Raw genomic sequence first — 17,473 nt, forward strand, 5'->3', positions numbered from 1 at the left:
TTAGGCAGACTTTTCATAGCAGGATGCAAAATGCCAGTGAAGTTAATTAAAAATAATTTAAAATAGAAGCTAGGGAGAAAATCTTCGAGTTGAAATTACATAAGAAGAGCGTTGACTTAGAAGCTTAGCTGAGTTGTCAGGAGTTTATAGTGGCTAATCAGATTTCCTTTATGGGAAGCCTGTTTATTTCATTTTATACAATGTATGCTTGTAATACCCACATTCTTCTACTTGTATCATATTGTTTTATCCTTCTGATTAGGGATGGCATTTCTCAAAGTGTGTCATCTTTGGATAGCTTCTATCTCTTGTTCCGGTCGGGCTGAATGTGCTTCCAAGAGACATTTGGTGACATCGGGAGACACATTTAGTAGACATACAGGGAGTGGAGTGGGTCCTCCCGGGATCTAGGGGATAGAAGCCAGGGATAATGCTAAATATCTTACAATGCACAGGACAGAACAGCCCCTTACAACAAAGAATTATCTGGCCTTAGAATGTCAGTAGTGTTGAGATGCTATCCTGATGTCTCAAGGAAACTGGCATTTTTGTTCCCACTCTAGACTTAATCCATCTCTGGGTGGAAGGCTCAAGAATCTTCACTTTTAACAGGCTCCAGGTGCTCTCTCGTTGAGAATCGTTTTTAGAGTCTTTTATCTGCAGAAAGACAAGTTATCATAGATTTCTAGTAAGTCTCTTTTTTAGTAGAAAGGCTTCAGAAAGCTTTTAAAAAGTCTCTTTTTTCGAGTTCCAGATTTTCAATCCTATCACTATATTACTGCTTTTCAGCAATTTTATTACCTACCCCAATTAATAAAAATAATACTGAGTACTCATCCTCAAAGAATTTTCTAAAATTTTGTGTACTATCATACAAATGTATTGTGAACATAAGAAATACATAAATAAGAGTTGTAAGCAGATGAGATAAAAGTAAGTGAATTCGATATTTTCATACTTTCTTCCACCACTTTAGTAGATATTCTTGTCCTGCCACCCTGCACTTCTCTTTGGAGATCCCAGGATTATGGAATAATAAGGAAAAGAGTGCATAATTTGCACATTAGTTGTGTTCGTTTGTCAGTTGGAGTTTTGGAATCTCAGCCTTTCTCATAGAAACAGTGACAATTGAACCTTGTCACGTGACAAGTACAGAGAGAAATAGACTGAATGAAATCAGGGTCTCGCAGAATGATGGGGAAACATACATTTACCCCTAACTATAATGCAAGGTAGACTGAGAGGTGGTATAATAGATAAAGAAAGTATGATGGCAGAACGTTGGAGAGACAGTATCTCTAGCTGGGGCATTTGGAAAAATGTCAAGGAAAACTTGATTTGAGCTGGATGACTAAGCATGATCGCTGGACTCAGCACTTTGGAGATGGATGGTGGGAGGCAGAGCTGGGAGGGGATTAGTACAGAATGCTGAGTACTTGACTAAACCCATTGTATGGGTTGTATGAAGAAACAAAGAGCGAGATAAGGTTGAGAAGATAAACTAAAGTGATTTTGAGGATGACCCTAATTCTCCCCAGAGGTATTTGTATATCCTTTCTGTAGGCAGTGGTGAACCACTGAAAGTTCTTGAGAAAGGGAAGGACAGGACCAAATTGGTGTTTTGAGGAAAATAAATCTGGTGGCAGTGCAAAGGATGATGTTGGTGGGAGGGGCAAGAGTGAAGGTAGTGATTATCCAGGAGGCTAGTACAGTTACCTGACAAAAGAGGACATAGGGCAGCACCAGTAGGAATGGAATTGAGAAAAGGAGTTTAAAGAACAATAGGAAAAGTAGGATAGAGTTCTACTGAGCTGTGAGAGCCCCGTGAGGGCTTTGATTTTACTTATCATCTGTGAATGTCCTAAAGCACAGTGTCCAAATGTTGTTGAATTCAATTGATATAGTTGGGCAACATGTTTAATGTGGGAGATGCTGGAAAGGTAAAAATTTAAGGTAGTCCAACAGGTTTGCCTTTTCAGCTTGAGCTAAAAGGAGGAGCTAATAGGAGGAGCTGTCGAATCGTCTTTTGATCATGTTGGTTCCTGGAACTTACCCCTTGCCATGATAGCCAATAAGCCACCATGAAGAAGAACTTGTACCTAGGAGAGTGGTGAGGGTCGGGCCCCCAGGCTAAGAGTTCACCACCAGCTAGCTGGTGGATGGGCACAGGAGTGTGAGAGAGGACTGAGGAGCAGATTTGGAGGCATGGCCACACTTAGGGAGGAGAAGGAAAAGAACGCAGAAAGAGAGCCCCCAAGGACTGGTCACAGAAGCATTAGAGGTTTGGTGGTCGTGGAAGATGAAAGCTATGCTCGCTGCATGTTAATGGAAAGAAATCGAGGGGATAGAGAGATTGAAGATGAAAAGGTATGGAGTACCGTGGTGGTATGGTGGGTGTGTATAATTGAAAGAGTAAAATTTTGGGACTGAATGGGACAGAGACAAGTCTTAGGAAAGTAGAGAATGTTCCCTTTTCAGATGGGCATGGGGGAAAATGATTAGTGATAATCTAGAGAAACTTTGATATGAAAAAGAGATCATGGGAGGCCTCGATCTTCTCAGTAGATGGTAACTTACGCTGAGAGCAAGGCTGGAGGACGGTTAGGATGAGATGAGAAATTTGAGATGAGTGGAAAAGATTTCAAAGAATGAAGTATTCAAGAGGGATTCAATCTGGGGCAAACAAAAGGGCTGCTCAGTAACATTGAGGGCTTAACTAAGAATGAATGGCATGAATTTTTAGTGGACAAGGTCAGCATGGTTGATTGCCTTTCTCAGCAAGGAGCAGGAGGGAGCTTGAGAATAGAAGCTGGTAGAATGAATTTTTGGAATTAGCATAGGGTTGGAGGTTGGCAGGGTAGAAGCAGTGGGGGACAAAGGAGGAGGATTTCACATGTGTGGGAAGAGTGTGTTTGTTCTAACTAATCTTGTGTTCTAGGGTATAAGCGGAGCCAGAAGTGCAATTGGCAAGTGGTTTCTGGCCAGCAAGAACCATGCCTCTTGGCCTTGTTTGGTCAGTTAACATACAAAAATTTTTTATTAAAAAAAATAATATAATATATAATAAATAAAAAAATATATGTATGTATGTATAAATTGAATGACCTTTATAGGGCTAGTGGGGAAATTGGAATTTTTGGGTGTGTAAGAGCCTTTCCTGTTTCTTTGAACCTTATTTCCTGGATTTTGTTGAGGTGATTTCATGGAAAGTTCTAATAGCTGTGTGCAGTTATTTTACTAGCATTATATTTTTGTAATAAAAGATTTGGGGAAAATAAGGAAGCATAAGTTGACACAATCTAAAGTTAAGCCATTTGCAAATGGAAAATTTGAACGATATGGTAAGCAACAACAGAAGAGAACAATTCAACCAAATTGTCTTTCTGAGATAATGTAATTATTCTACTGTATGTAGAGGCAAGGGATGTGATTTTTATGTTTCTATTTCTAAAGGTATTTATAATCAATTTTTATTAAGGGAAGACAGATTCTGCACTGGCTAGATTCTAGATGTTTGGATAGTTGGATGTTGTTGAGTCGTTGGAGCAGACAAGGGACCCTTCAGTCCTTCCTGCTGACTTAATCTTGCACGTGCTTGTGCACCGGTATTTTGGATGCTTCTCTCTTTTCTTTGTCTTTGTGTCTCTGTCTCTTTTCCCCTTCCCTCCTCTCCTTTCCTGAAGTTAAACTTAAACTTTTCGTATCTTCGTTTCACGTCAGCACACATATTCTGAAGAAGGAAAGCTTTTAACTTTGTTTTTGAAATCAAGTTGTATTTTAAAGATTCTAATTTAATCAGTTAGGGTTCACTAAGTAGGAGCTATGACCAGAGTTATTTCAACATTAATTTCGTTTGTGGTTTCTACTTGCAGTCCACTTCTGTTTTCAGATTCACACCCACATGATCTGAAGTAAGATGATTCATATGCATGTGCTTTTATGCCTGAATTTTTTAGTAGTTTCAGGAGTCAAGTCTGAAGTTAATTTTCATGCCAGCACATAGATTTCATTATTGATGGGTTTGAAGAGAAACCCTGTTAACAAATATTTTTTTGTGTGCCTACTACATACAAAGTCCTGTGAAGATGGAAAATGTGCCATGCCTCGTTGGCCCACAAGGAGTGTATAAAGTACGTGAGAGAGAGGATGAGAAACAAATGTGCCAAATTAAATTTTAATTCCTTGTCTAAATATCGATTGACTGTTCGGACAAGAACCAGGTGACAGATGAGTTGATGGCCAGTTGCCAGCTGACCGGTGTGGTTCTGGAGCACCCAAAGTCAGAGGCTGAATGAGAAACTCAGAATGGCAAGAAGTCAGTTTTGTCTGGGTTGGACTGCTAGTGACCCATCTGAAGAACACACAGTTTGTAGGTCTTTTTGGTTTGAATTATGCAGAGTTGAGCACTAAAAATAAAGCAGTTTGTGGTTGAGTAGGTGACAGGCCCTCGGAAGGGAGCTGGCAGAGTACAAAGGAACCGGCTTCTCCTCCAAGATACAGTCCTCCTACTCTTTTCCATGATGGATCAGCCCTTGATCTTTTGGGCTCTGTGTATGTGGACATACTCTGTTCTTAGTTTTTCCATCGCTTAAGCAACGTGCATTTTCTGAGGGGTATTACTCTTTATTTCTTACTGAAATGCAAGATGAAATTATGGAGCGTGGGGAAGATGTGGGAGCTTACATTAAGATGTATACAATGTGAAAATAAATAAACCAATTTTTCATCAATATGCAAAATGAATTTAATTTTTCTTGAGCTAAGGAGTAACATATTCAGTCTTTGTATTGAAAGTATTTCTGGGTGGAGGAGATGAAGATTGGTGGCACTGGTAGTGTGCATAGGAAAAAATTCTACGTCTGAGAGAAATTGGGAAGTTGCAACTAGCTGGGTCTCATAATTGATTATGTCGGGGCAGGGAAAGGAGAGACTTGAAAGATAATACCACTGACCAGGTTACGGACTACAGTTGGAGAAATAGGGACAGAAGAGAAGTGGTGATGAATTTTCAGAAATGCTGAGTTGGAGTCACTAAAGAGCTATTGATGTAGAGTTGAAACTCAAATTTGTAGGTCAGGACACAGGAACGGGCCTAGAGTAGTGGATTTACAAGTTCTTCTCCTGGGAGTGGTCATTATGGACCCCTGCAGAAGTAAATGAGATTATGAAGATTGTGGAGCCAGAAAGGGTTGGTTGTCTTAAGGGAGAATCCAAAGAAGGCAATGTCTCAAAAGAAGCCAGGTTAGTGAGTTCTGTGAGAGGCTTCTGGTTTGGGCCTTTAGGAGAATTACCAGAGAGGATATATCTTCTGACTTACAATCTGTGTCTATCATTCTGAAGCCCAAAAAATGAATTCCAATATAGTTTTGATTCTCTTATCATCATCTTATATGTGGTTTCACTGCTATGTGAAATGCTCTTCTCCATCCTCTCTCACTTACTTATATCAAGATTGGACTCAAATCTTAGTTGTGAAAAGCCTTTACAGATAAAACAACCCCCTTTGGTTCACTTTTGATTTCCGTTGGCCTTCATTCTTACAGCAGTACCAAGTTAAGGGTTTATCCCCACCTGATACAACTGAGAGGTAACAGAAAAGTTTTAGAATTGTGGCAGTTACAACAGTGATCATGAAAAAAGACTAAAGATGGGTGTGTGACATCATTTTTAAAAAGGGGAAGATGTCAGAATCCTCAATTCCTTTATGTAATAGGACTTAGTCAGTTGCTCATTGAGAGAACTGTAGTTAGGCCTCTCTGGATTCTCTCAGTCAGTAAGACCAAACTCTTTCAGAATAGCTTTCTAGACAAGACGAAGAAGACCGTCCTGTCCATGAGGATGGGCATAATGTAAAAAAGTCCCTGAAAAGCCACTGAAGGCAGTGACAGTGTTCAGCAGAGAGGAGATAAAGACACAGGAGCATGAGCTATTTTCTGAGACAAGACCGTCACGTGGAGGGAAGCTTAGACTGTACTTCGCCCGCGGAGTAAAATATGATGAATCAGTGAAAAATAACAAGGAAGTCGATTTTAGCCAATTGTGAGGAAAGTCTTTGAGTTGTCAAAGCCGTCCCAAACTGGGGTATGCGATGTGCTGAGGCTGTGTCCCTGTCCGGGCTGTTCATGCCCATGCGCCTTGGCTTGTTCTTGGGACTAGTGGATGCTGAAGGTGTTCATCTGAATTCAGGTTATCAGTTTGGGCTGAGACCTCTAAAAGCCCGTCTAACTCCAAATTCCAGGAGCCTGGGAGTGTTTGGTGTTAGCAGGGGGATAGTTGGTTGAAAGAATACAATTGAACCTTTCTTTGAAGAGGCGGGAGTTTACTATGCCTCAGGGTAGATCATCCTGAAAATACATCTTTAGGACAAGGAAGTGTAGGTTCAGATGTCAAAGGGAGGAGATAAAGGTGGCTGAAGTACTGTGTCCTGGTCACCAGTATCAGCTTGCTGTCACTTCACCTCTCCCTGCTCCTTCTGCCACGGATTTAGAGCCCTGATTTATTGAGATATTTCCGGAACTATAGCTGCATTTTGAACCTGTGCATTTGCATCGTCATATTCAACTGTTTATTGATCTAATTTCGGAATTGTTTTCCACCGTGCTATGTGTATAATCCTCTCTGCCTTCCCCCAGCCCGTGAACTAGTTGAGTCAGTGTCATTTGTATTACTCTTGAATGTAAATGCACCATAAGCTTCTGAAGGCATAAGAAGCCCTTTGAAGGAATGCGTTTTAGATTTTGCTCAGAAATCCTACTTTTCAAAATATCGGTAACAATGATTCAATTCAATTGATTTAGGCATTTATTTCTATGAACTTCATAATGATCTGTGCTTATGTAATAACTTTATTGTCTTTACAGAATTATGAAAATGTATGCATATGCTCCTTCATTTGCTAAAAATGCTTGGTTATCTGAATCCTTTGTGGACGATGACATTTCAGTCCATTCGAGAGCATTAGGCAAAGCAGGTTGGTTTTGCTGTGCTTCTTGAAGGTCATTAGGCTTGAGGGGTGTGTTTGTGTGTGTTTGATGAGTGAAGAAATAAAATTCCAGAGCCTCGGGTCTTCCTGAAATCTGCTTTATCTTTGGTTTTTAAAGGTTACATTTGGGAAGCATTTGTATATTTCCACATTGTTCTGAGCCTCTGGGACAAACAGACCTAGATTTTTTACTTTTCCCAGAGATTTTAGTCTTGGATTACTTGAGATTTCATAAACCGGAACACACATAGATTGTCTGAAATAATGCTAGTATTTTAATGGGAGGGTAAAAATTGTTCAAAGCAATTTTGTTTTCAGAAAAAGGTATGAATATAGATTGCATAGCAGTAAGAATATACATCTTACATAGATTATAAATGATCTGTCATAGATTATTATCAAATATTGAATTGCTTGAGATCTAACATGCAGAAGCCCCCAAATTTAAGTATAAAGAAAGCTACTTCTATTCCTTTTCTATATGACTATATATGTACTTTACACTAAGTTTTATGAGGTTTTATAAAGATTTCTGCCAAGCACCGCCGTTTATATTAGTCTTTCATGAAGTAAGCAAATAAAGTATGGATAACAAGTAGAAAATGTATTTGATGGTTGGTTTGTGCATTTACATATACCTCTGCAGAATGTTTGAGGTGGCTTATAGGAGTACATTTTAAAAGAAGATTAAAACATAATAATGGAAAATATAGGTACCTGGGAGATCCAAACATGGGGAAAAATCGAAATGTACAGAGAGACTGTAGGGTCAGATTCACTCAATTTTGTCTGTAAATTCGTGTCAAAAGGAAAGCATTTTTTAAAATTTGATGTTCACTGTGCATCAGGAAAAAAAAATAACTTCTCAGAGAAAACAATAGTTTTCCTTACACTCAGTCTGGAAACAGATTTCTTTTGTGGTTTTTCACATAGGGATTATTGAATAGATACTGCCCTCAACAGCTTCCATATGATAACTTTTAAAAAGATGCTTATTATCCTAACAGTTAATGAAACTCTGCTTCTCAGGCATGATTCCATTTCTTTCCATATCCACCTTATGAGATAGATCACTGTTGTTGGTCCTATTTTGAGAAAACCAGTTTGCCCAGGATCCGTAGCATTCATGGTGGACCCAGGTGGCCTGATTTGAGATCCTCTGCTCTTAACCACTTGTAGCGCAAAGTTCAATGCAGAGGTGGTGTTTCTGTCACAGAGAACCTAACGAGAGTCTTTTTGTTCAGCAGGAAGGAATCAGATACATCTGGACCTTTACATGACAATATTGTCTCCATTTCTTGGAAAACTGTGGCACATACAGAACTTTGTTTAAAAGCTCATTAGTACCTTTGACGAACTGATCATCCTTCTCATGCAGCATGACTAGATTCTTTTACTACGATGTGCTAATAGCATTGAGCTATTGAGATCGTACATTTGCTTGATTACAGACTGATGGATAGAATATCCCTCTTCAGTAGTTGGAACTATTTTTTAGAAAGGTTTGCGTTTACTATTTGTACCTACAATGGGCAGAACTGAGACTAGTTATAAATTACCTGATAGCGAATTTATGTTCATAATAAAGAATAACTTACTGATGAACCTAACTGCCCAAGAATAGGATGTGTTTCTTTGGGAGGTGTCATTCGTTGGAATTTTGAAGGGCTGAGTGTTGCAGTGGGTCTTCCCACGCTGGGTGCAGTGTGAAATCAGCTGAGCTGCAAGATGCTTTCCAGCTCTGACTTTCACCCTATTTTTTTTTTTAAAGATAATTTATTTATTTGACAGAGATAGACAGCCAGCAAGAAAGGGAACACAGCAAGGGAGTGGGAGAGGAAGAAGCAGGCTCCCAGCAGAGGAGCCCGATGTGGGACTCGATCCCGGAAGGCCGGGATCACGCCCTGGGCCAAAGGCAGACGCCTAACGACTGCGCTACTCAGGAGCCCCTATCCTATTTTTCAACTGCATATCTGTCTCTGAGACTCATTCTGTATTCTCATCAGTAAAATGGAGCTAATGTGATCTTAAAATATTGTTGATGGTTCTGAAGATCAAATGAATATTATATGTTAAAGTCCTTTGAAAATTGCTAATACTGTAATTGTAAAAATTCATTAATTTTACTCTTTCAACAAAAGGAAGTGTTGTTTCATTTTTAAAAACTTGTTTAACAACCACATACCAGCTGAGTGGCTGTTGTGTGGCATAGAACATAATATAATGTTGTACATACGTTATTATCTAACTTGCTTGTTTTTAATGCTCTTAAATTTCTCTTTTGTTAATCACCATTCAACTAGGTTATTCCCAGCTCTCAGATAAGTAAAATTCTCATTTTCCAAGTTTTAAATTTGAATAATGTCAACTAGGTAAAACATTACAGAATTTTTAATTAAATGGAAATTCTTTTTACCTGTTTCTTCTTCAGTGGGAACGATTGAGATTAGAGAGAGATTGCTTCTCACCATCCATACCCTTCTTTAGAAAAATAACAAAAAATGAAGAGTGTTGATCCTGTAAGATAATCATGTCTGCATAGGACATACTGTATTTAAATTGATCGCTTAGAATTCTTATTATTTTCATCTGATTCTTTTGCTTAATTCGTGCTTGTTATTTTCTTTGAGAATTAACTCAAATCCAATGCCTTACAAAAGGCTTTTCTTTGATTTCCTCCACTCCATTCTGAATGCCCTTCAATGTGTATATGAAGTTTTAGCCCTATTGTTTAGCCCCTTTGCAGAGTCAGATTTAGAGAATTTTAGAGCCTCTGCAACCGTCCAGCTCAAGGCCCTCATTTCCGGTTGAAGAAAATGAGCCCCAGACACACGGCTGTTCAGTTTCTGAGTCAGAATTATAACCCAGCACAGTTTTCATTACTTTCAGTTTTGCAGTTGCTCATTTTGTTTGTATGTTAGGTCTCCCTAGCTAGAGGACTTTTTTTGTCAGGGACTAAGGTTTTGGTTGTTGTTGGGGTCCCCTCCCCCATCCGCCCTAGCCAAAGATTCTTCTGGGCTTCTGTGTTCAGAGTAGCTAGAGTTTTTGGGAAGCCAGCCTTTGGGAAGTGGCTGCCAGGAGCAGGCAGCTATTCTCTGGTCTAGTGCTATCTTTAAAGCGTCTTCAGTTTTTATTTTAGTTTCTAAAACATGCTTCTGTAGTCATCTGTTAGTAGAACTGATGAGTGTTACCTGTGATTCAGGTTTTGTATTCTCATAGTTTTGTGACATGGAGACAGAACTAAATAACTCTGATATTAGTGATGAGGTCAGATTGCATTTTCTGATTCCTTGAATCTGGGGTGAGGTGATGCCAAGCAAGGTCTGTATCTCAGTGTTGAATAGGCTGTCCTGAGTTTTCTCTAAATAGTGTAGAACAGAAGAACTTAGAGCAGTATCCCTCACACCTGGCCGTCTATGTGGTGACAATACTCCTCCCACACCACCTGAGTCGGGACTTCTGGGGTTGGGACCTATGCATCTGAATGGTTAAGGAGCTCTGCAGTAGAGAACCACTGGCATAGAAGAATGGCATTCTTGAGCTGAGGAAGGTCTCTTTTTAAGAGAAAATTGTGAAGTTAGGGAGGAGTGCTGGTTGGATGTGTGTACAGAGTTCTTACAGAAAGCTGCAGACTGATCTCATGCATCATGAAGTTACTTGATTATGGGATATGTGGACTAGATATGTCTTTGGGGACCACAAACTAGTTGAATAGCAACTACAAACCTTCCTAAACCCAGAAAGGAAGTGATTAAACCAGGACTGTGGCCCTGCTTCTGTAGTTCAGAAGCAACACTGTAAACCTATCCCGATTCTAGAAACCTGCTATTAGGAACTGCCTGTTGGTCATCTTCATGAGTAGTGGCTGACCCAAGGTTTTGAAAGTTGTAGTCAGATTGGTTCTGTGGCTGGACATCGTGGTGCTCATGTTAGAATTGTCTATCCATGAACTCGTCCTCTGCCTCGTCGCGTTTCTTCAGCGTGAGATGGAACTGCATGCCATTTATGAGGCTTCCATATAGGTATTCCATTAAATAGTACAGATATGTTAATAAAAGAGTATGCATATGTTAGAAAGTCGTACAACACTCAAGTGGTCACAGAAGTTTATAGACGTGGAGAATTGGCAAAAGTCAACTTAATTTTTATACTTAATTTTTATAGAACCTTTTCTGAGCCTTGCTTTGGGCTGGGTGCTGTGGGTCATAGCAAAAAGCCGAGACCAACTTTTGGGCCAAGACATTTACTTTTCAAAGAAGGCAAAGTTGGATAGATTGATGATTGTGATTTGATAGTAATTACATTGTATTGATTATTGAATGATAGTTTTTCTTTAATTTGAGGAGGTCTCTAACTCTAGAATTTCACAGATAAGGAAACTTTAAAAAAAAAAAGTGAAACTGTTCCTTAATAAATATTTAAAGCAGAAGGAACTTCATGTTCCTTTTACGAGTGGGTCACTACTAGGTCTGTGTGTATATGGACCACATGACATTTTCATTTGTTCAGTGGAGAGTCTAGAGGGCCTGTGTTGAGCACTTGAATATTGGACATGATTCAAATGTGAGTCAAGTGTGTCTAGAGGCTTTATTCATACCTATTTTCTTTTAGTCAGCAATGCTTCATAATGCCCTGGTTTCATGAATTAATTTTAATGCAATTAAACTTGAACAGCTCAAAATTATATAATTAATTTCATTCAGCTTCAATTAAAGTTACTAATTGAATCAAGCCTACTAGCATGACACCTGGCGGCAGTTAGCTACATAACAGTAGCGGCAAGTCTGTGGGACTCTGCTGATGAGCTAGTTTATGTATACTAGTGAGTTTTTATAAAAAGCTCTTCTGTTGATAATCTCAGAAAGGCCTTGAGTTGACTGTAACAGTGGAAAGATTTCTGGAGTTGTTTAAAAAAGTAAAGATTTTAATTGAAACTAACACCTCTCAGGAAGATTACATTTTCTCTCGGATAATGCTGGGTAAATGTTACATAAATCTGCTAGAACATATTGGTTTAGCATGCTTCTGATTTATATTTTACTGCTATCTGAATATGGTTTTGCTTTCTGAAAATACTTCGCATTGAAGATCCTGCTTTTTTTTTTTTTTTAAGAGACTTTAGCCTCTGGATTTAGCCCTAAGAGGGTGTCCATCTATTTTCATGTGTTGGAATGTGTTTCATGGCAGAACTCTTCAATTGTTGTGAAATCCCCATGGTACATGAGAAACTTCTGCATGTGCAGAAATTTTTTCCTTCCACTGGAAATGTTAACACAGTTGACTAACAACTTCTGTTTGAATCTCTTTCCTTTCCTTGCCTCCATGGCTTCACATCATCCGGCTTCTCGTCCTTCTCTGACTCCTTTCTAATTGTGGAGACCCCTCTTGGTACTCTTATTTTAATGTAGTAACTCGTTTGATGGGCCCGTTCATTCAAATGGCTCTAGCCATCAAGTTTAGGAAGATCACTGTTTCCAGCTGTAACTTGATTTATTTCTGATTTGCAAATTCACACGTGCAGCACAAAACTCATCCGTGAGACTGTGAAGTCTGTGGAGGCCTGAGCTGCAGCTCACGATTCAGTGCTTCCTCATTGCCCCACACAAAGCCTAAACAGCTATCTACAGATAGATATTTTTTAAATTAACAAATTATTCCCCTGGCTTCCAGGTTTTCCCAGTCAAATCCTTGACCAAGAAGACTCCCATCATCTCCTGTCCCATCTTACTCGATTATCTGTGCAGAGCTCTAGTTGGAGTCTCCCATCTACCCCCTTTCCCATCTTGTCATTCAGTTGATTAAACTCTGATTAAACTGGACTCTTCTAAATCTCTCTTTTAGTTTCTGTCACTCTCTTCTCCCTCTTAGGTCCATCCACACTCCAGTGATTCTCAAGGATGTTAAGTGCAATAAAATTACCTAAGCGCCCCACACCCAGATTGAAATAGAGTCTTTGGGAGTGGGACCCAGGAATCTGTTTTTTTTTTTTTTTATAAAGCCCCCCAAGTGAGTTGAAACGCAGTCAGGATTGAGACACTGCTGTGCACGAATGTATTAATCTTCCTAATGCATGGCTCTGATAAGGCATTTCATAAAGCTTTATTAGCTACTTTGACTTAACTTCTCTTGCCTTTAAATTCAGTCCAGATTTCTCACCTTCGCATTCAAATATCCATGCTGCGTCCCCAATAAACCTTTACAGTCTTATCTCCTAATGTCCCCCCTTAAAGTATTTTACACTCCAGAGGGCTGGAACCTTTGCTTGTGGAGTTTGCCCACCCTGTTCTTCTACCAGGCATGGCCTTTCTCCCATCGCTGCTTTTAGAATTCCTACGAATGTTTTTAAAGACCTTACAACATGTACCATTTTCCTCTAGGGCTTTTCTTGAGCTCTGAATCGGGATGAGTTTTTTTTTTTTTCTTCCTTTGAGCCTCTTCAGTGCTCTGGATCTCTTACAACATGGGTTTTACCTTGTGTTACAGTTAGTTCTTTGTTTGGGTTATTTTGTTCCTGAGAAGATGTTACTTTTCCTTACTGGCTTTCACCCTGAGGACCCGTAAACCCGTGTATAAATCTCCCATCCTCGACAGCCTCCCTTTCTGGGAATGCATAACACAGTTGTTGCCTCCACAGAGAGGACTCTGCCCTTGCTTTCTACACCTCTCCCTTCTCACTTGCTCCTCATTCAACTGCAGTCTAGCTTTTAGCCCAGCCGCTCGGTGGGATCTCTTCTCCTTTGGTGCTTTCCCTGCCACGCCGCCCCTACATGTACGGACTCGCTTTCATCCTGTATGTGACCTTTGCGCATGACTCTGTCATGGCAGACCCCTTGGTGTGTGACAATGACTGACTTAGAATAATCTTAACAGGTTATTTTTGCTGTACCCATGTCTGTTTCTTCGATGCTGGTCACATAGTAGGTGCTCAATAAATCTGTTACTACGTCAATAATCTATGCAACAGTCAGTAGTGATACTGCCCCCAATTCCTTAAACTATGGCAGACCTGGAAGCATTTGGGGGGGGAAAAAAAAAACCTTAAAAAAAAAAGAGAGAAATATGTAACATTTAATAATAACAATGTGTCTTTTGTTTTTTACAGAAAAATGTGATAAAGAAAATACTGAGAGAAATCTCACTCAAGCTACCGAGAGCTGCTTCACACATGGAGACGTGCAAGCCCAGTCCATTTGGGGAAACTGTTCCGATGACGAGCTCATCCGAAGTAAGTACTTTTAAAGAAAATCAGAGTGATGTGGGTTTGTGGTTATGATAATATGCTCGCAGTTAATTGTTCCATATAATTCTCCCGGAAATCTAGACATCAACAGAGTTTATCTGAAAGTATATTCATGAGTATTTTTAAATGTAGAGCTAAAACTAGAGCTTAAGTAATACCGTCTGTCCATTTTCATCCTTTTTTTAAAAAAAGGAAGAATTGACCTGTAAATTTTGGATTTTCTTCTCCTGGAGATCTAGTTACGCTTAATTCCTTCTTGAGCGGTGATGAAGTAGACGTCAGACAATTCTGAGTGGACTGTGAAACTAGAAAGACAAAGGGCAGAAGGACAATAACCAGTCCTTTGGGGATTAATACCATTCTGGTCCCTGTTCCTGAAGCCAAATGATTCCAAACTTGTTTTTTGGGTTTTGTTCTTTTTTTTTTTTTTTTTTTTTTACAGTTAACATTTTTAGCACTACTTGGCTTCTTTTTATTCTCTTCCTCTTCCTGAAAGTGCTCTGTAGAAAATATACAAAAGCTTTGGTGTATTTTCTTTTGACTGTGGGAATGCCTGGCAACAGCAGTATCATTGGGGCGCTATTCAGAAAGCCGATTCTGTGTCACGTTTTCCCGTAGACCTGGAGCCTCCCCTCGGTAGGTTCGGATAATGAATTATTCTCTCTAGTAAACATGTAAGTATAAGGACTATTGCTGTCCTGTTTATTGACGCTCCATCTTAGTTACAGAATTCATACCAGTTAAGGGAAGGATTTAAAATGAGCTCTTCTCCCTATTATCTGTACTGGTTAAGTGGGCAGTGATTAAAAAAAATACTGTAAATTGCATGAAATAGTTTCCTTGGAGATCATGATGGTTCAGCCTGTACCAAGGGAGGCTGGAGCATCTGGGAGCCGCTGTCTAGTTCTACTAACACGTGCTGAACAGACGCAGAGACAGCACACTCTGGCCCCCTCTGAGAAGGCTGCTAGGGAAACGGGCCATCGAACGGATATCCAGAAAAGAAAGGCCAAAGACAGCAATGCCATCCCTGGCTGAAACATAGCTGGAAAGACTTTCCAAATATTTGCGGGTGACCTCGGACTCTGAATTCTGATTACAGATTACAGGAACTGTATTTTTGTCCTCTTCCTGGTCACACTTTTCTAGGCAAAGGCGACTTTGTTGGGTCTACAGAAAAATCTTGATATCTGGATTTGCCAAAACGGAACGTTTTATGTCATCTTTAAACTAGACTCAAGTCTGGCTAGCACTTCAAAGTCTGACACTGTGATAGCTTCTGCTGTTCCAGCTCCCTGTCACTGACCTCCACAAAGCTGTCTGGATTTTCTTCTTTGGCCTTCCCCGTAGAGTAGGTGGTCATCTCTGCATAATTCACCGTCTGTCTCTCTCAACCCCACGGTTAGGGAGGCGTTTGTTTTCCTCTTGGCATCTAGCACATTTTTGGGGGCCCAGTAAAATCTTTTGTAATAACAATAGGCCCTGGAAAGAAGGCCCTGGCTCAGAGTTGCATGGGGGAAGAGGGGAACATCTGTGGTGAGTCAGGCCCGGGCTGGCTCCCATTCCAGGAGTCCTGTGTGGCTCCCTGAGCATTGTGGAAGAGGCGGACAGCTGGCTCTCATGGAATTGATTTTAGTGTTCCCACTGTAGTGCGAGGTTGGCTGGATGGAGGGATCATCAGAAAAATGAGGCCGGCTGGGGTGTGGGAACATTTTCAAATGTACAGCCCACTCTTTTTTCCAGGCTTCCATGGGACAGCTCAGCTGCATAAGCAAGAAGTGGAGAGTGAGTCTGTTTAATAGGACTTCTCTTTCTGTCTCTATTCTCGAGTGTGGTTAGAAGGCTGGCAGCTAACATCTACGTTGCTCCGGATGCTTGCTGCTTTCTTTGTTGGACATTTAAGGTGTAATTTATAGGGGACTCCTAGCTGTCAGTGTGATGAGACTGTTTTTACTTTTCTGAGAATAACTGAGCTCTGGAAAGTCAAGGGAGTGGTTGCTTTGGAAATTATATTCTAATTAAAGGGTGTATTCTCAGGCCTCATAAACGAGATCCACGCTGAGAATAATTTCCAAATTATTCTGTGAACTTTAACCCTGACCTCAGTGGACCACCCACTTGTGGCTCACACTTGGTTCATGCTCCACACAGAAGTTCGAGCTTTGTGAGCCTTCCCTGGTCCTTCTAGAAAACATTGCAGGTGGCAGACCTCAGGTGCAGTGCTCTCAGGGCCTGGATTTCAAATTGGTTGCCCTTGAGTTGCTAACTTATTACAGAGAATCCTTTCTGGAAGTTATAAATAAAAGAGAAGAAATCCATATGGAATCAAACATTTCGAATAAATAGGCCACACACAATCTGGTCAGGGAATGTGCATTGTGATTCTCTTTCTTATGAAATTTAAATTAAAAAGACAATTCCAACTACTCAAGTTGGTTTAAAAAAAAAAACTAAATCAGTAAAGAATTAAAAACATAATAGAGGTTTTTGAGGAAATTTTATGATTGGGAGGCTTTATTTTTTTCATCTTATGAATTTTCTTTTTACAGTTTAAAAAGGGTTCATATTCTGAGGAAATGTTTTGGTCTAAAATTTCTGGAATGAGGCTTAAATTTTAGAGTTTATGGGAGTATCTTTTTGTGGGAACACCAGTGAAGACTTTGGCTTTTCCCCTCATATTAGTGTATATGATTCAGTATATAATTTGGAGCTCTGCCTTGTTTTTATAATCACTATTCCTCTGAATTGGTAAAATAAATGTGGCAGGGAAGTGACACCCTCAATTAATATTAATTTTTCTATTTAACCTGTAATATGCATACACTGATAACAGGCAATAGACAACATTTCATGTTTTAATTAGACTAGAAAAGGAACAGAAGTAACATTTTGATCTTAGTCTTTGGGGGGATTTCTAAGGTAGGAAGGAGTGGTGTGTGTGTGTGTGTGTGTGTGTGTGTGTGTGTTCTCCTGTGTTTATACTCAGATATGTGTAGTATTTTCCTTTAATTTAGGTCAGATTTTATTCTAATTATTTCCTATAGAGAGAGAGCTTACATTTTTCTTTGTTCTTCTTTCCAAAGTGCCTCAGGTCTCTATCGCAGATTTTTCTAGGTCTTCTGAAAATTCTTATTACTTAACTTTATCCTTGGACATTGCTTTTACAGAAACGTCTCCTAATTCTAAATGTCATTACTTAACTCGAGAAATTTTCCTTAGCTCCTCTTCTGAAATAAATTTCCCATTAAATT

General features: G+C 39.7%; 1 protein-coding gene across 1 annotated transcript in view; it reads left to right on the top strand.

Moving 5' to 3' along the window:
- The window catches only part of MDFIC (MyoD family inhibitor domain containing), a 290,453-nt gene that overhangs the window by 196,556 nt on the left and 76,424 nt on the right, over positions 1 to 17,473 (top strand). The window contains exon 6 of the mRNA XM_034645386.1: positions 14,085 to 14,207. Within this exon, the coding sequence (XP_034501277.1) occupies positions 14,085 to 14,207 (123 nt within the window). The remainder of the gene's footprint in view (positions 1 to 14,084; positions 14,208 to 17,473) is intronic.

The sequence above is a fragment of the Ailuropoda melanoleuca genome, chromosome 1, assembly GCF_002007445.2.
Source record: "Ailuropoda melanoleuca isolate Jingjing chromosome 1, ASM200744v2, whole genome shotgun sequence".
In the NCBI taxonomy this organism is placed as follows: domain Eukaryota; kingdom Metazoa; phylum Chordata; class Mammalia; order Carnivora; family Ursidae; genus Ailuropoda; species Ailuropoda melanoleuca.